The sequence below is a fragment of the Marmota flaviventris genome, chromosome 8 (genome assembly GCF_047511675.1).
Source record: "Marmota flaviventris isolate mMarFla1 chromosome 8, mMarFla1.hap1, whole genome shotgun sequence".
Classification (NCBI taxonomy): Eukaryota; Metazoa; Chordata; class Mammalia; order Rodentia; family Sciuridae; genus Marmota; species Marmota flaviventris.
This window is the reverse complement of record NC_092505.1, coordinates 130,746,665-130,766,659: the sequence shown is the minus strand read 5'-3', so window position 1 is coordinate 130,766,659 and position 19,995 is coordinate 130,746,665. Positions and strand designations below refer to the sequence as shown.

At 34.9% G+C, this 19,995-nt stretch overlaps 1 protein-coding gene across 4 annotated transcripts in view; it reads left to right on the top strand.

The window, feature by feature from the left end:
• Atp2c1 (ATPase secretory pathway Ca2+ transporting 1) overlaps positions 1-19,995 on the top strand; it is a 133,718-nt gene that overhangs the window by 80,571 nt on the left and 33,152 nt on the right. For all 4 annotated transcript variants that reach the window (XM_027933925.3, XM_071615658.1, XM_027933926.2 and 1 more), the window contains 7 exons: positions 51-117; positions 6,441-6,565; positions 7,335-7,432; positions 9,401-9,496; positions 9,583-9,672; positions 11,965-12,069; positions 16,559-16,715. In XM_027933925.3, the coding sequence (XP_027789726.1) occupies positions 51-117; positions 6,441-6,565; positions 7,335-7,432; positions 9,401-9,496; positions 9,583-9,672; positions 11,965-12,069; positions 16,559-16,715 (738 nt within the window). The remainder of the gene's footprint in view (positions 1-50; positions 118-6,440; positions 6,566-7,334; positions 7,433-9,400; positions 9,497-9,582; positions 9,673-11,964; positions 12,070-16,558; positions 16,716-19,995) is intronic.

Below are 19,995 nucleotides of genomic sequence, written 5' to 3'. Positions count from 1 at the left end.
CTAGGTGATGCTATAGAAAAGGGAAAAATAGCTATCTAATTTTGTTCCAGGTATCATCATGTTGGTTGGCTGGTTGCTAGGGAAAGATATCTTGGAAATGTTTACAATTAGTGTAAGGTAAGTTCTAATACTTTGTTTGTAAGTGAAACTTCTTGTTGCCTACCTTCTCTGGTAGAGAGATCTTACATATTTCATTGTGTAGGTCAGTACTATATGGATCCCAGAAGAGTATAATATCTATATTTAAATAGTTCAAAACCCATATATTGAAATGATATCTGGGAAAGTGAAAACCTACATATTTGGCACTGGAAAAAATTAGTATTAGATGTCTGGACTTATTAACCACATATTGCATTTTCATATATAAATAGATAAGGATTGCCAAATAGAAAACTAGCAGCATGAAAGATAAAGAACACAATATAGTGTATATATGCCACATTGTTTTAATCCATTTATATATTGAAGGGCATCTAGGTTGGTTCCACAGTTTAGCTATTGTGAATTGTGCTGCTATAAACATTGATGTGGCTGTGTTCCTATAGTATACTGTTTTTAAGTCCTTTAGCTGGGTCAAATGGTGGTTCTGTTCTCAATTTTGCAATCTCCATACTGCTTTCTATATTGGCTGCATCAATTTGCAGTCCCACCAGCAGTGTATGAGTGTACCCTTTTCCCCACATCCTCGCCAACACTTATTGTTTGTAATAGCTGCCATTCTGACTGGAGTGAAATGACATCTTAGCGTAGTTTTGATTTGCATTTCTCTAATTGCTAGCAATGATGAACATTTTTTCCATATATCTGTTGATTGACTTTATATCATCTTCTGAGAAATGTCTGTTAAAAGAGAATAAAATCATGCCTTTTGCAGGGAAATGGATGGAGTTAGAGAAGATAATGCTAAGTGAAGTTAGCCAATCCCAAAAAACCAAATGCTGAATGTTTTCTCTGATATAAGGAGGCTGATTCATAGTGGGAGGGGGATCATGGGAGGAATAGATGAACTCTAGATAGGGCAGAAGGGTGGGAGGGGAAAAGAGGGTATGGCTTTAGAAATGATGGTGGAATGTGATGGACATTATTATCCAAAGTACGTGTATGAAGACATGAATTAGTGTGAATATACTTTGTATACAACCAGAGATATGAAAAATTGTGCTCTATATGTGTAATAAGAATTGTAATGCATTCTGCTGTCATATAGAAAAAAAATTAAGAAAGTATTAATGAGATAACAGGAAAAAAGAGAACACAATATAGAAATTAAGGGAAAAGAACTCAAGGAATAGAAGGTGAATTTAAAAATAAAGTATCTATTTTCAGAGGTTTGTTGCATTCATGATAGAGCAATAGAGTATTGTATATAAGGATCAGAAAACAAAAAGTTTTTATTATTAAGATTATGATTGCCAATATTAAAAATTCTATTGTAATACCATAGTATGAGGTTGAAGAGATTAAAAGGGCTAAAAGAGATAAAAGTGACAAAGAATTGGGGCTGGGGATGTGGCTCAAGTGGTAGCGCGCTTGCCTGGCATGCGTGCGGCCCAGATTCGATCCTCAGCACCACATACAGACAAAGATGTTGTGTCCGCCGAAAACTAAAAAATAAATATTAAAAATAAAAAAAAAAAATAAAAGTGACAAAGAAAAATAATTTTAGGAAATACTTCTTCAATAGCAGTTTCAAAAAGGTAAGGGGAAATTATATATGAAGGAATACAAGAATATTTTCTCAAGCTAAAGCAAAAAGCAAGTCTTCATGCATTGAAAGGATTTGCCAAGCACAATGAAAATAATTCTAACCTACATATATCATGGTGAAACTAAGGAAAATAAATCAGGTCATCTGCAAAGAAAGTATAATTAGATGTCATTAGACTTCTCTTTAGCAATCAGAATTTCCATGACAAGGCCTTTCTAGGTTCTACTTAAACATTTTGACTCACAACACTTTCACAGACCACATCTGGTACCTGTGCCCTGAATACGCAGGTTTAAGTTCAGACACCCCTCTTCTGAGAGTTCTTAACAGCAGTACACGCAGCATTTCACTCAAGCACACAGAGATGAAGTCAGCCTTGTGAGTGCAGGAACTACACTGGGTTAAAATGAGCCTTGTGTCCCTTTTTAAGCCAATATTTGCTTAAAAACTTTCCAGGGTTCCTTGCGCATGTGTGGTTACAAGAGTCACTTGTTCTTGGTAAATGGAAAGCTAGAGCTTCCTGTAAATAGTTATGATTCTCCTAGTCCAGGAACAGTTTATCAGAGGATCCCTTTATTACAAGTGGTGTTGCCTAGCAATGTACCTGACCTACTACCTTATCAGGTTACTAAGGGGAACAGAATTAGTTAATTTTATTAACTTTTCCATCTGTAGAAATATCAGATTACATTAGACAACAACAGAACACTGATATGAAGGTTTAAGGGAAAATGATTACAAATCTGTAAGTTGAAGAGACAATTCAGTTAATACAAATAAGGAAGCAACTATTTAGAATATTTGCTTCTTACCTTATATTGATATAAATTCCAGCAAAATTAAGGTTGAAAGAAAAGATGATGATGTGTAGATATAAGAAAGGATAGAACTGATCTCACCTGGACATCTTAAGAAGAAGGAAAACAAATCCTCCATGTTGTGTCTGTAGTGAGCCTAGGAAGTAAAAATTCAAATATTAGAACAAAATCAGTGTATTGCAGGGCCAGGGTTGTGGCTCAGTGGTAGAGCGCTTGCCTAGAATGCATAAGGCAGTGGGTTCCATCCTCGGCACCACATAAAAATAAAAACAAACAAAATAAAGGTATTGTGTCCACCTACAGCTAAAAAAAATACTTAAAAAAATAAAAAAAACTTTAAAAAATCAATGTATTTGAAAAGGAAAAATTGAATACATTACAAGACTAGATAAGATGAATAAGAAGTAAATATATATTTGAGATACAGTGGAAACTTTTATGTTTTAATTTTTTCTCAAAAGAACTAAAATGCAATGTGAAAATCTTGGGATCGAACCCACTGCCTCATGTATGCTAGGCAAGCACTCTACCACTGAGCCCTGAAATACATTGATTTTGTTCTAATATTTGAATTTTTACTTCCTAGAGTCTGTATAAAATAAAAAAGCCATGAGACAAAGATGAAATAAATTAAAAATGGGGCATGAATTTGAGACATTAACCATTGGCATGTGATTGGACCCACTTTTAATTATTGAGGATTTTTTTGAGCAGTTCTGTTTGTAAAGATGGACCTATTGTGACTTTTTATTTTTTCTTCAAGATCTTCTAGAGTACAAAAAAATTAACACTTTTGTAATAATACAAAATTCATTCTATTTTGCAATTACCATATTAGGTCCTTTGGACTCTTATAAAGTTAAGATCCATTATGATATCTTTTTTTTGGGGGGGGGGAAGGGTACCTGGGATTAACCTCAGGGGCACTCAACTACTGAGCCACCTCTCCAGCCCTGTTTTGTATTTTATTTAGAGACAGGGTCTCACTGAGTTGCGTAGAGCGCCTTGATTTTGCTGAGGCTGGCTTTGAACTCAATATCCTCCTACCTCAGCCTCCTGAGCTGCTGGGATTACAAGCATGCACCACAGTGCACAGCCACATTATGATATCTTTAGTTATCTAATTTTTTCTATTTCTTGAAACATTTGATATTTTGTCATCCTAAAAATTATTTTAATAATTATTTCCAAATGTGTTAAAAATTACTAAGTAAGAAAGCAGATGATGGAATGGCCTGGAAAACTGATGTAATAATAAAAAAGTAAATCATCACTATCGTATTTTCCTTTATTTTTTTTTTATTGTGTTGCTCAGGATTTCATTTAAATAGGTATAAAAGAAATCTGGAGAGTGTCTTTGTAGTTTTTTTATTGTAGCAGTCAGCAAACCTGAGAATTCAATAGTTTTTCACTTTCTCTCTGATAAAGAGAATCAACAGAAAAGATATATAGTTATTAGACAAATCAGAAGATTAATGCTGAGCACTAGGTAAAAAGCTCTGAAAGCTATAGTGAAATGGGTAAAATTAATCATTTAATTGAAATCTCAAGAGTATGAGTTATTAGATAATGATAAGTTTTCTTACACTTGTGGATTGATAAGGAAACCTTCTATTTCTAAGGACAAAAAGAAACATGTTTCAGTTACTCTACAGTAAGGATTTTCTCAGGCAGTGTTTTTCTGCAAGAATCTGGATCATCCTTCTTTGCTAAAAGAATATATAATGGTATCCGTTCATCTTTCATGGTACTTATGTCATGCTTTTTACATATAAGTGGAGAAATGCTAATTAGTGGTATGAATATAAAGGTGATTAAAAGGAAATAAGCAGAAATGGAAAAATTCATTTAGGTGCTTGTAGATCTAAAATTGGAAATGTTTTGTATGTATGAAGTAAGGTATCTGTCCTCTTTTCTGCAAAGTAGCCATCAGCATTTTCAGAAGTGTTGCTTTTTTTTAAAATTAATATTTTCTTTAGTTGTAGGTGGACACAATAGATTTATTTTATTTACTTTTATATGATGCTGAGGATCAAATCCAGTGCCTCACAGGTGCTAGGCAGGTGCTCTACTACTGAGCTACAACGCCAGCCCCAGAAGTGTTACTTTTTGATAGGACAAACGCAAAAAGAGGAACCAGGATTGATATGCTAGAACCTGTTAGAATGTTTTTTTGAAATCTGAAATCAGTATTATAAGATCAGTATGTTCCAGGTTTATGAATGACAGTTGAGGGATGGGGATGTGGCTCAAGCGGTAGCGCGCTCGCCTGGCATGTGTGCGGCCCGGGTTCGATCCTCAGCACCACATACAAACAAAGATGTTGTGTCTGCCAATAACTAAAAAATAAATATTAAAAAATTCTCTCTCTCACTCTCTATTAAAAAAAATTCTCAGTATTAAAAAAATGAATGACAGTTGATGAGTATTTTGTTACATCCAAAGGATGTTGCCCATTTTATATATATATGAAATATACACACACACACACACACACACACACACACACACACATATGTATGTATTTGCACATATACATTCAAATCCAGGGTAATTTTGGATTAAAATGAAACTGAAAATTTCTAATGTGACTTTTTAAAATCTGTTTATTCCTCTATAAATTATTTATAAAATGACAAATATAAAGGGTTTATTGGATGTAGATTATAAATCATGATGGCCTCTTTTCCTGACTTAATGAAGATAGGTGGAAGTATTAAGAGAAGTGGATTCCATTTGAGCTAGAAAATTCTTAAGAGTATTCCAAAGGAGAGAAGGAAGTATTAATGTAACTTTGCAGTGTATGCTTTTAGGTAATCACTGTGTAAATGTTCTAGTTTTCTTTCAGCCTTTAGAATCAATCTGTAAACAAAACATAGAAAGGTTAATTATGGCTCTAGAACAAGTTGTTAATAATATTAAATTAGATCGTACTGAAGGAAAAGTAGATATTATAAATCAGGGTGTAGAAGCATAAGAGGAAATAGCCATAGAATGAAGGATAGGAGTATTTTTGTACTTGGGGTGGCACATGAAATATGGAACTTGTTTTGTTAGGTAATAGAAGGAAATAGTGAATTAAAAAATTGTGATAAAGTGTACATGCCATAGAATATTTCATTTTAAAGTGTACAGTTCATTGGAGTTAAGAATATTCAGTGTTTTATGATCACCACTGCTATCTAGTTTCAGAACTTTGTCAACACCCCAAAAGAAAACCCTGTGCCTCAACAGCCTACAGTCCCTAGCAACTACTAGTCTGCTTTGTCTCTATGGATTTTTGTATACTAACTATTTCATATGAATGGAATTGCATAATATGTGGCCTTTGTGTCTCACTTGCTTTAGTTAACATGTTTTCAGTGATTACCCATGTTGTAGATTAGTATTTTATTTCTTTTTATGGCTGAATGATACATTCATCAGTTGATGGACATTTGGCTCATTTCCATCTTTTGGTCATTGTGAATAATGCTATAAACATTCATATGATTTTTTTTTAAGTGCTGAATGTTGAACCCAGAGCTTAGCATATACTAGGCAAGCACTGTGTCTCTGAACTACATTTCACCCCCCACAAGTTTTTGATCTTGTTTAATGTCTATTCTTCATATTTTATAGAATACATAGGTGTATTAATAAATAGCCAGTAGTCCAGGGTCTCACAAGTAAAAGTCAGTGAATCCAGGTATGCCAAACAAGGCAATTTGATGTCAGAATCTGTATTTTTTTAACCATTGTGCTTAACCTAGAAGCTAATAGGTGTCCAGTAATTGACTTTCCTTTCCTTTTTGAGAAGTCTGTTTTGGGCAATTGACAGAATTAACTTTGATATTTTAAGTAATTTCCAATTCAAATTATTGTTGTACTGATTAACTTGCATCTTAATACTTTGTATATATTGATTATAGTTTGGCTGTAGCAGCAATTCCTGAAGGTCTTCCTATTGTGGTCACAGTGACATTAGCCCTAGGTGTTATGAGAATGGTGAAAAAACGGGCCATTGTGAAAAAACTGCCTATTGTTGAAACTCTGGGTAAGTCTGTTGTTAAAAGCATTCTTATGCAATGATGTGTTTGTTCATATCGACAGTGAATCATGTTTGGGTTTTAGTTTTTGTCTTAGCAGTTTGCACAATGATGTTTGACTTGAGTACTGTTTCATATGGTATTAGAAATCTTTTGCATTGTTGAATGTTCTAATGCTTGAATCATGGTGAAAAATCAATAGCAAATTAAACAGTAAAATTAATAGAATTTTTTCTTTTGACATCTCTCAGAAAATAATTGATAATTACAGATTCCAAAGTGTCATACTTGAGTTGAATTTGCTTATAAGAACAGTAAGTATATAATAGTTATATATTCGTCTAATATAACTTTATTCATGATATGCTGTGAAATTTAAAAAAATACTTAGGTTGTCCAAAATTATATTAAATTTAATTTCTAATTTGCATTTTAATGTTGAGAAAGTGAAATACTTCAAAAAATTTCTACTGAAGAAATTATGTGGATATATATTTAGGAACCCTCCAATCCTTCTAGAAAGTGTATTATATACAATCATAGCATAAAATTAATATGGAATAGCTTTGTAGAAACTAAATAAGAAAAGGTGAACATCTAATTATTTTTAATTTCAGAAAATTTACCTTATGGTGAGAAATTAATTTAAAATTATGAATGAGTTGATCTGTGTAAAATTTAGAGACTAGGACAGTGTTCCAGAGTCTGATTTATTTTATAAGTCAAGCTGTATTTTTCCCTCATTCTTTTGATAACACATAATGATTTGTTCTCTAGGCTGCTGTAATGTGATTTGTTCAGATAAAACTGGAACACTGACGAAGAATGAAATGACTGTTACTCACATATTTACTTCAGAGGGTCTGCATGCTGAGGTATTCTATGGTTTTTTTTTTTTTTTTTAAACAATAGCAGACCTTTGTTAAGAAGCTTGGTATTTAACATTCCTGACAATTCCAATGTTTTAGCATCAGAAGATCTATTAACTTAGCAGCAGAGTTATTTCCTTCCCATATGACTCTACTACTAGGTCTTTGTCTCACTTGGATACTTGTTCAGTTCAGAAACTTTAATTCCTCCTTGGTACTCCTTTTAATCACCATCTGTCAGCCAGTCCTGCCAATTTTCACTTCAATAACTTTCCTAACCATTTATTTTGTAGTTAGCTTCCCTAGTTTCAGATGGCCTTCTGATAAAGCCTCTCTACTAGTCTTTTTGTATCCATTGATGCACTTACTCTCTGAAGTTCAAGGGATTGTTTCAGAGTTGAAATTTGAACATGTCACTCCCTAAATTAAAATACTTCAGTGGTTTTTCATTGTGTTCAAAATCCTGATATCAAGGCCTTATATGATCTTTTCTTTTTCTCTCTCCAGCCATATATGCTGCCTGCTTTGGTTACTATACAGCAAACATATGGTTTTACAGTTCTTCCCAATGTGACAAAATTCCTCCTAGGACCTTAGCTGCTGTCCTTACTTCTTCAGATAGTCTGATGTCTTTTCATCCTTTGCACTTAAATTCAGCCTCACTTTTTCAGAAGAGCTTTGTAGACCACCCACAGCTGCCCTATGTTATGTGTTTATTTAGCATTCCATATCTCATTAGCCTTTATCTCAGGTGAAATTTACTGTCTTTTTTCCTGTTATGCTATGAGTTAGAACAGGAACTCTGTTGACTAGCGTAGGACCTATATTATAATAATAAATACTTGAATGGGTGAATGAGTAATAACTTTTTAAAAAATTGTATATTGATAATTTCAAGTGCACATCTTTGTGGTGGTTCTTTCGGAAGCTGGTTGAAAACAAGTTCCTTTTGTTCTCAGTCTTGGCAAGATTTTCAACTGCAACACTATTTAATAGGGGTACAGTATTTTAAAATATATTTTCAGCTACTTTACTGAGCAAAGTAAGCATTAGACAGATTGACAAAGTTGGATTTATTTAGGTCCATTTTACATAAAATGAAACTATTGTTATTTAGTGTGTGAAATTTGATCAAGGTCACCCAAAGCTATGTTGGTGAATCTTCCTTCTTTAAGTCTTCTTTAGGTCTTCTTTTCCTTTTTTAAATCTATGATTTTTGTATTTCCAGCATTAACCATTTGTTAATTATTTTCTCTCTAAACTATATTATTTTTAATATAAAATTTAGATATTTTGGTTTGATGGATTCTAGCCGTATAGAATTAAGTATCTGCCTTGTTTCTTTTGTTTTTAAAATTGGTATGTTATGGATTACATTAAATAGTTTTTATAAGTACTAGCGTAAATTTCTTAATGTCTCTGAGCCTGAATATTTATGAAAAGAATTTAGCTTTTATTTCAGTCATAGTGTCAGGTGTTAGATGTGGTAATGGATTTGAGTTCTTTGCAAATTATAAGTGTAGCATTACATAAATTTAAGCTCATTTATCTGTAGAGTTTTTCATGGTTTACCCATACTTTTTTGAGGGGTTGGGGTACCAGGGATTGAACTCAGGGGCACTTGACCACTGAGCCACATCGCTAGTCCTATTTTGTATTTTATTTAGTTACAGAGTCTCACTGAGTTGCTTAGCAGCTCGCCTTTACTGAGGCTGGCTTTGAAATTGCCAGCCTCATGCCCAGCTTACCCATACTTTTTATATTATAAGCAGAAGACAAAATCTTTTTAGGTTAATCATTGTGAAAATTAGAATCTATTCTTTTAACTATTACATGTTCTTCAGACCAATTTTTATTGCTTTTTTAGGTTTATACTTCAACAACATAAAAAAGAACGTAGCTCAGGATAATTTTTGGTTTTCATAAGTGTTGTCACTACTGTTTGTATTATTGATTCCACTTTATTTTCCTTAGGTTACTGGAGTTGGCTATAATCAGTTTGGGGAAGTAATTGTTGATGGTGATGTTGTTCATGGATTCTATAATCCAGCTGTTAGCAGAATTGTTGAGGTAAATAGTTTATTCCAACAAGGTATCTTTCTTTATTATAACTTAAAGACACAATGATGCATTCATAGTTTGTATGTATTTCACAGGCGGGCTGTGTGTGCAATGATGCTGTAATTAGGAACAACACTCTAATGGGAAAACCAACAGAAGGAGCCTTGATTGCTCTTGCAATGAAGGTATGTACCTGATTTCTTTTCTTTTCTTTTTTTTTTTTTTTTTAATATTTTTTTTCTACTTGCTGGCAGACCTTTATTTTATTCATATATTTATATGTGGTGCTGAGAATCAAACCCAGTGCCTAACACATGGCCGGCAAGTACTCTACCACTGAGCCACAACCCCAGTCCTGTACCTGATTCCTTTGACACATCAAGCATTACTCACAACAAAATGAGAGGCCATTGATTTAGGTATTAACTGAGTTTTAGATATTAAGTGAAGAAGACTGATAGTATTTCATTATTTTTGCTGTCTTTTGGGAACCAATTTTATTTGTAGAAATATAGATCATAGAGCTATTTCAGAATAGCCTCATTTTTTAAATTTTTTAAAATTTGTTCTTTTTAGATATATATGACTATATAGAGTGTATTTTGGCTTATTATACATATGTGGAGTATAACTTCCCATGCTTGTGGTTGTACATGATATGGAGATGTACTAGTTGTATATTCCTGTATGAATGTAGGAAATTAATGCCTGATTCATTCTACTCTTTCCTGTTCTCTTCCCCTTCCCTACCTTCATTTCATTTTGAACTTCTGTCCTTCCCCTCCTCCATTATTGTGTGTTAGCATCTGAATATCAGAGAGAACATTTGATCTTTAGTTTGGGGGGATTCAGCCTCATTCCTTATATGCCAGGTACAAACTAATGACCAGTGATGAATTTCTTTTTTTAATGAAGAATTGTTCCTGTCTTCCATAATACTGAGATCTGTTTGAAAAGCTTTATAACTATTTCTAATTGCTGAGAAATATTAACTTTTGAATGAGAAAAAGGCAATATTCTGTAGTGTTTTCATGTAAAGATGTTATGTAGTTACGAGAATCAGCTTTTCTTTTCCCAGTATTCACTTTTCCTCCTTTATCAATTTCTTAAAATGAGTGTCTCATTAAAATTGTGGAGAGGAGTGATGTTCTCAGTGACCTTTTGTCTGTCCCAATTTATTTAATATCCTAAATCTTAGATTTGTTTCAGTGAGAAACCTAAAATTCCATTTTGCTATTTTCCTAAGAAAAATAACTGCTTCTACTTGTAAGAGTAGTTTGCAAAAACTTTGAGAGTTGTGTGAAGTTGGATGCTTCTTAATAAAGTTACTGGAAATGAGAGCCTATAGAGAATTGTGGGTTATTTTAACATTTTATTGATAAGTTGATAGTTTTAGAACATATGTTTTCTCTATAGAAAACTACTTTTCTTTGTCATTTGGTCTCCTTGTAACTAAGAAGCATAGAATAACTGTTTTAAAAATATCAAAAAAGTGATGTCCTGTGTTACACTTTACAAGATATTAGCTTCTTGGAGAGACGAAAAACCACTTCCTTATGGTCAGAGGCCTCACATGTTAGGTAGGGAGTATAACTGATGTTCTTGGAATAAAAGTCAGACCAAGAAAATTAAATCCAAAACATTGAGCCACATTTAAGAATATTGCCGATTCATATCTGAGAGTTGAGCTTTAAAGGATAGGAAGGGGTTAAATGAAGGAAGCTAGGAAAGAGCTAGAACTAAAGCACAGAGGAATAAACAGGCACAGAATGGGTTGTGGCTAATCAGTTGGCTAAAGGTGTTTGAGTAACCAGCATGATTGTTAATAGACTATATGTGGTTGGTTTCTGGAAGACCTTCAGATGCCAAAAGATTCTGAACATTATTACAGTAGAAAACAAAAACCAATAAATGAAATTTTTGAGTAGCTTAAAAATATTTTTGGATATTTGGAAGAAGATGCAAAGGATACTGAGAGGGAGAGCAACATGTGACATTGGTATTAGTAAGGATATCAAGTAATGGGGAAAAGAACTAGGATGGTAGCAACAGGCAAGACAAATTTGAGTCTCTAAGAAGTGTGGGAGATCCAAAACTTCTGTCATTTATAAAATTCTTGCTTAGTATTGGTTATCTATCTTTGCATTATATCCTGCTTCCTTCCAGAACTTGAGCTGGTAGATTAATATAGTTAGACTATAAGAACTTGAGCTGGTAGATCAGTATTATCTGGTATATACATAGTCCAGGTAACATGCCTTAGACTATATCTACATACACAGGCTTTCAGGTTGAAAATGTATGCTACTGTTCAGGGAAATACAGTAAATGTAAATGGACTACCACTAGTTTTTCACCATTATGTGAAAAATAATCCAAACTATAAGTCATGAAATTTGTTTGTTAAAGGAAGAATAATTACATGATGGTTAGAATTTACTTTGTGTTTTCTTTTTTTTTTCCCCTGTCTTATTTAGATGGGTCTTGATGGACTTCAACAAGACTATATCAGAAAAGCTGAATATCCTTTTAGCTCTGAGCAGAAGTGGATGGCTGTTAAGTGTGTACACCGAACACAGCAGGTATCTCTCTTTTTAAAGAATAATTATAACCTGTTGAGCTTAGGTCGCTATTTTTATTGTACCCTCTGCCTTGAGATTTAAACAATGTGTATACATTAAATAAAAGACTAGTTGTTTTAAAGTATGCATAATTAATAGTGCACCCATTTCTTCTTATTTTCTGGTTATCTTGATCTCTTTTCTCTTATAGAATCTGTGTATAGATATATTTAGTTTTGTTAGGTGCACAAATAAACATGTTGTAGCCTAGTCTCAGTTTCTTGGAGCTTGTGACATCAAGTTCTCTCCCACATGTTTTTTGTTCTAATGTTAATGGTTCATTATAGGTTTCTTCTGACTGTGTGTTGTCAATATGTATTCTTTCATTGAAGGAATGTTTTTAGAACAAACAAAACCCACTTTATTTGGTGGAAAAGTGGTTTCCAAATGTATGTAATTCATGTTGGTTGATCCAGTTTACAAACTGATAAAATGACATGCACAGGTATTTTAAGCTTTTATTTGTTCCTGGGTATTTCAGAAATTTTTGCATAATAGTTCTGAATTATCTACAGTGCATAATCATGCATTCATAGTTACTGCTACCAGTTTGATGCTTTAAATTTACTTTAAAAATATATTTATTATTGGGCTGGGGCTGTAGCTCAGTGGCAGAGTGCTTGCATAGCATGTGCGAGGCACTGAATTCGATCCTTAGCACCATATACAAATAAAATAAAGGCATTCTGCCCATCTACAACTACCCAAAAGTTATATATTATTTTTAAATTTTATTTAATATGAATGAAAAATCGCTTATGTGTTTTTTATCCCTGAACTGACCATAATCAGTTAAATTTTGTAGACAGTAATGAATAAAAGGATTCCCCCACCCATAATAAGTAGGAAACATTGGTTTTAAAAGAAAGGCCAACTTTGCCAATATTGAACTTATGAGTAGTACTCTACTAGGAATTCTGCTAATTGCTTATGTAGTTTGTTTTTGGAAGTCTTTTATTTGAATGTGACAATATACCTTTATCTCTTTTTTCTCCCTGGAATGAATAAAAAGACATAAACTCATAAGTACCTTTGAAGGCATAAGACTAAAAACAGGGGAGAAAGTAAAAATTCTGAAAGAGGAACCAACAGAACGCTCCTTTTCTACTTCTTTAGGCCAAGGCCATTGGTACTCCTTTATGCCTATGGAATATTAGAAATCTGCCCTTGGGGGCAGAAGTGAAGGGTAGGATTTAGGCTTTAAGATTAAAAGCACAATCATTTTCCTTAAGGATGAGCGCTTAGTTTTTAATTCCATTTGTCTCTTAGAATGTGTGTAGGCAGTTAGAATACTGAAGAATTTTAGAAAATCTTACTAGTCCCAGGAAGGTGTTTTTTTTTTTTTTTGTTTGTTTTGTTTTTGTTTTAAGAGAGAGAGAGAGAAAAGAGAGATTTAATATTTATTTTTTAGTTTTTGGCGGACACAACATCTTTGTTTATATGTGGTGCTGAGGATCGAACCCAGGCCGCACGCATGCCAGGCGAGCGCGCTACCACTTGAGCCACATCCCCAGCCCCCAGGAAGGTTTTAACAGTAAAGGACACTCCTAACCAATACCTATGTTCTTTGGAAGCACTTACCTATCTCTGGGCTTCATCTCATAACCTAGAGGCAAGGTCTACCAGTTGATGAGCTCTTGTCAGTAACCATGAAGCTTCTAGTCCTTTAACTTCTTCATCCTGAATGTAAATGGACAGGGAAGGATTGCTAGATACTTGGGGAAAGTCTTTATTGTTAAAGACAACAGACCAAATCAACAGAGAAAAAGGTTTCAGAGAAATAAAAGGAATGCCAGATGTTATAGAAAATTTCCAAAGACCATAAAATTTCCAAAGTATTTTGAAAACAAAATTCTTTGAATCAGATATTTATCAAATAACTTAAGGAATCTATCAGAAAGTAGAACAAAAACTCATAGGGTGAATAGTATAGAGAGAAATTGAGAAAATTAAAAAAATTCAACAGCCACCTAACAGTGGTAATAGGAAGAGAGCAGAAAATGGGAATGTTTCCAGAATGTAAAGAGTTCTAGAATAAAATAGTTTCCAATTGCTTGGCACAATGAGTATGTTAAAGTGGAGGAGCCGGGAGGGTGGTGATGGGACAAACACAAGACTTGTAATCAAGAAATTTGAGGACACTTGGAGAAAGAGAATTAGAAAAGTTTCCAGAGGGAGAGATCATATTAAATACTTTAGGTGAAGGGGAGATCACACAGAGGTTTGAGAATTAAAGTTCCTATTTTATATTTTTCTGTGTCAGCATCAGACTGGAAGATAATAGAGCAAAGCTTTTGCAATAAGAGGTTCCGCTAAACTTACAAATGTGAGGATAAAATAAAACATATTTCACTTCACATATCTTTTTTAGAAAGGTAATGGTTGATAATAATTCAAGGAAAAGGAAGAATTAGAACATGGTGAGGATGGAGGTGACGGGAAGTTTCTGAGTGTGGCAGGCCTAAACCAACTCAGATTAAAAGAGGGAAAGAGAAAAAGACTGAAGGAGGAAGGTCTCCAGTAACAATACAGAAATTACGGCTTACCTGCTCATTTGATTGTGCGAAAATCATCAAATGGGAAGGGTTTTATATCACATTGAAGAGTTTGAGAAGGTTTGGTTGAGAGGTTTAAATAAAACTTAAAATAGGGCAGTTATTACTTCACAAAACTTGAATGGGAAAAGAAGTGTTAGGTGAATTATAAGTGAGGATTGACTGTGGAAACATCATGTTCTTCTGCTGCCTCCCTAAACCCCCAAATCGATGCTCACTGTAGTTACTTGGGAACTGTGGCAGATGGAAGCTTCATATCTGTGTGCACACACACAGTCACGGCAGGAATAGAGAAGCATCAAATTGTGCGTTATGCTCTAAATTTCCATTTGGAAGTGACACACATGCTTCTCATTTTTTGACAGAAGCAAGTCACATCTCACTTTAGGGCTAAAGGGGTGCAGCTGGGAAATATATTCCTACCTTCAAGGAGAACTGGAATGTTTATGAATGACTGGTCATTACTGTTCTTGGCTTAACAGTGAGGAATCTTAAACTGTATCATAAGGATAAGGAGAGGGGGAATAGGTAGTAGAGGTGGCCAAATTCATAGTTATCACAAGAGACAACTGTTTAAAATTGATAATTGAAGGAGTAGCAATATAAATATGTTAAAAACACATTGGTAAATACCAAAGAAAGCAGCTGAAAGAGTTAATTGTTTTGCCTCTGAAGTAGAACTCAGATGAGATGTATTGGGTAGGGACTGTAGTTTTTTCATTATAAGCTTTTTTTTTTTTTTTTTTTGGTGGGGAATTGAATTCAGGGGCACTCAACCACTGAGCCACATCCCCAGCCCTATTTTGTATTTTATTTAGACACAGGGTCTCACTGAGTTGCTGAGTGCCTTGCTAAGTTGCTGAGGCTTGCTTTGAACTTGCAGTCCTCCTGTCTAAGCTCCCAAACCGCTGGAATTACAGGCCTGCGCCACTGTACCTGGCCAATATAAGCTTTTGAATACTACTTTTTGTTTTTGTTTTTTGGTGCTGGAGATTTGAACCCAGAGCCTTGTGCCTGGTAGGTCAGAGATTTCTTTTATTATGATAAATAAAAGAAGTTGTCTAATAATAACCCCAATTGCAAGGTGGTTGTTAGATTAAATTGGGTAGATATAGACATGTAGCTAGCAACTTATAAAAAGCCTGAACCATTGTTTATGAGTTGTTGTTGGATCTCTTTTCCCTTTTGGATTATGATGAGCTTCTTCCCTGATCTCAGTGAGCCTGATGGGCCTTAGTATAGCATTCCCTCACGGTGTGGGATGGATGGTAGAGCATATGTTGTTTTCTATAGAAAGTGCAGAAACCTCCCACATGTGAGGGGGTTTTTGTTTGGTGGTACTGGTGATTGAACACAGGGGTACTCTGCTACCAAGCTACATCCCTGCCCATTATATTTTGTTTTTAGACAGGGTCTAAATTGCTGAGACCTCAAACTTGCCATGGTCCTTCCTTAGCCTCTTGAGGAGCTTGGTTTAAAGGCATGTATTTATGCCTGGCCCACCTGAGTGTTTTTTTTTTTTAATACCAGGAATTGAACCCAGGGGTGCTTATTAACCACTGAGCCACATCCCTAGCCCCACTTTAATTTTTTTTTTTTAAATAACTTTTGAGGCAGGGTTTTGCTAAGTTGTTTAGGGCCTTGCTAAATTGCTGAGGCTATCCTTGAACTTGGGATTCTCCTGCCTCAGTCTCCCGAGTTGCTGGGATTACAAATGTGTGCCACCACACCCAGCCACATATGAGTTTTTGATCATCAGGAGTTCAAGTGCCATTCAGAGAGGTTTGAGTAACTTTCTGGGATTATGAGAAACACATGTCAGTTATTTTTGGACTCCAATAGCAGATATATGCAAGTCAAAATGAAACTTGTATTTGATATGTTTTTCTTCTTAGGACAGACCAGAAATTTGTTTTATGAAGGGTGCTTATGAGCAGGTGATTAAATACTGTACTACGTACCTCAGCAAAGGGCAGACCTTGACTCTCACCCAGCAGCAGAGAGATATGTACCAACAAGAGAAGGCACGGATGGGTTCAGCTGGTCTCAGAGGTAAGCTATTTTGACCCTGGGGTGGAAAGTTATAGCCTTCTTTTAATTGCATTTGAATTCATATTTCACATCTGAGCTGTTCAGTTGATTCCAGGCATTGTCCAACTCTGTTCCTTACCATTTCTGAGGTGCTTTATTTAAGTTGGTTAACTGGACCCTAAAAGATGGAAAGTCAAGAATGCAGCAAAATATGAAATTTCTGTTTCTTACAGACCTGTAGTAGTCTTTGAGTGGGTGATAGAAATTTTATTTTGAATAATTTTGATCTTGTGAGAAGGTCAAGGTAAAATAATGTTATCCTTTTATTATTTTGTCACTTTGTCTTTATTGTTAATAGAATTAAAATACTTTCGTATAAATGGAAGTCTTCGGCCTCTAATTTGTCTTTTAAGGTGAATGCTAACTTAATCCTCATCTGCTGTCTTTGTTCTCTTGCTATTCACCAGGGAGTTGAAGTAGTGCCCAGATCCTGTATATCTCCCTGTCCCCCATATATATATCTCCCTCCTGAATGTGACAGGGTGAGGGTGGGGTTCTGCTTTGCACCTTATATCAGGCCTCTTCTTTTGAAATATAGTGTAGGATTCATTGGGGAGGGGTATATACCCGATTGTTACCATTCACATAGTCATCTGACTTGTGCAGAATATAAAAGAAATTGGAAGAGTTAACTTCCTTGTACAATTTTAATGAAATGTAAGTCAAATACTACAGTTACTCAGAGAAAGGAAAACAAGTTATGTGAAAATGTTCTTATTTGTGGTTCACTTAAGTGAAGGCATTCTTTGGCTTTAAAACATTTGGAGAGATTCATAGGACTTCTGTTTTTACAATAAGCTTATAAAACATTTAGAAAGGTATTCTGTGGGTCAGAGTGTGCACCTGCAGCATGCTGTCATGCTTTGTTCCCTGGCTTCTGCACCAGCCCTTAGGCTGCGGAGCCAGGGTTACTCCTTGTGTCCTCCTTATCGCTTGTGGCATCCTACCTAGGTTATGGACTGTATTGTGATCATTTCAGAACCTCACACTCTGTGTCAGGGAAAGAGGAAGTAGAGCTTTCTGGCTGAAAAATTGTTGTGCAGATGGATCTACTTGTATATGAAAAAAAATGTTTTTAACGAAAAATAACTTTTTTCTTCACCTTTCCCTTCCATAATGTAAAAGGCTTTGATGGCAGATCCTTGAGTTTCAAGTGATTTTTTTTTTTTCCCTACAGTCTTGAATCCTAAATATGCTGCTAGATCTCTGCCTCAACCCTCAAGCTTTCAGAATCCTTGAGGCCACAGCAGATTTTTCTCCCAGCATTAGTTCTCGGGCAGGAAGAACCTCTTGTCTGGTTGAACTAGGTCAGACCTAAGAGTAGTGAGATGAGACCCAAGAATTTTTAAAAAAATATATTTAATTTAACAAGACAGTGTGCAATACTGCTGAATATTCTGGGGAAGTGGGCACAGGAGTGTTCCACACATACTAAATGTGCTCCCTTCTGAACAGTGAACAGACCAAAACTGTTTAATGGCCCTAGCCACAGAAAACTCAGAGTCTCTGACTTAAGGTTATATTTCTTTGCCTCCTTTGTGCCTATTTCAGCTTCCTACCAAAAGCTAGTCTGAGAGAATGGAACTGTTAGGATTTGATCCAGAATTGTAATTGTTAGATCAAGGGGTAGCTTAGGTGACTTGAGGATCACTGCAGGGAAGCCTACATAGCCAAGAAAGGTCTTTGTTGCTAAAGCTTGTGTATCAAGAGGCAACAGTAACATCTCTGAGGGATTCCTGGGAAGGTGGATGGGAGGGTGGGAGGTGGGGTATTGCTCCTTGGGTTACCTCTTCCTTTTGGGGCTTAGGTTACCTCTTCCTTCTGGCTCTTTTTAAATCCCCTTTGGTAAAATGCAATTAATTTTTTAAAAAAGTGTGAGGAGCACAAAATGCAAACCTGTTTTCTTACCTCTTGATCTTCTGTGTCTTCACCTTCAGTTTGTTGGGTTTGTTTCCACCTCTTAATAAAACATTGAAACTTAAAACAAGAAAGGGGTAAGAGTTTTGTCACTCTTAAGAAAGCTTACAGCAAGAGAGTTTCAAGGTTGGTGTGAATTTAGAGAATTCAAAGTGATCTTAAAGTTATGTATCTGTTTCTGTTTCCCTTAATTTTTGGAATAAAAGTTTTTATACTTTTTTATTTTGACTAACTTTTTTGTCTGAAGGATTATGAAGGTTTGTGTATGTGCAGTTTTGTGTTAAAACATTGTGAAGAAGACTAGAGTTATTAGAGGGAAAACATTCTATTCCTGCCTGGTATCTTTTCTTCATCTCTTTGTGCTCTACTTCCCTTCAATCCCTGAGACTGCCATAATATAAGAACAGAAAATATTGTAAATTTCTATTGAAATGTACTTATGTTGCGTCTTATAAAACTTTTCTTAAAATGCTTGTGGACTTAAATTTTGAAATTAGACTATGTGTTGTTTTATGTGACAGGCATTCCACATGAAAAATGTTTAGCTACCCTTGGCTAAAGAGTAGCATTAGATCTTCATTTATGCTAAAGATGTGAAAAAGTAATAAATACAGGGTACTAGGCTTTCCACCAGCTTCACCCCTTCATTAGGAGAACTCCAAGTTTATTTCCCTTCCCTAGGAATTGCAGATGTACAAATTGATATTTGCTGTCCCCTTCTTTTGTTACCTGCCTCTATCCTAGCATCAGGTATCGACTGTACAGCAACTCATTCTCTTCAGAGTGAAAGCCTTTGGGGTTAGGGTTAGGGGCCCACATCTGTATGAATAATTATATTGGAAAAATACAAGTTACTTGCCTTTGATCTTGATTTTCTAGTCCTCCATACCTTCTGCTTGATTAAAAGTAGATACTTTTCATCTCTGTGAGACTTTTCAGTCTAATAATATCCCAGACACAAGCACATGCCTCTGATCTATCAGGGTAGTTAGCAGAGGTTCCAGAATTTTGAGAGTAAGCTAAATGAAGAGTATTTGTACTCTATCTCAAATGCTCAGTGATGACAGAGAAACTAACTTAAAGTAATGATATGATGGTGTTATTTAAATACTCTTAGAGAACCACAGTTAGAAATAAGAAAGACAGACTACTATTCTGCAAAGACCATATTACTGGTCTTATGATAACTTTGTAGATTAACTTTACCATTCAGGGTTTGTCATACATGCAGTTGTTACAGGCTGTGTGTAATTAATTAATACAAACTTTTTCAGACCTTTGAATTTTTCTGGAGGTCTGTGAGATGTAAAGATGAAGATACATT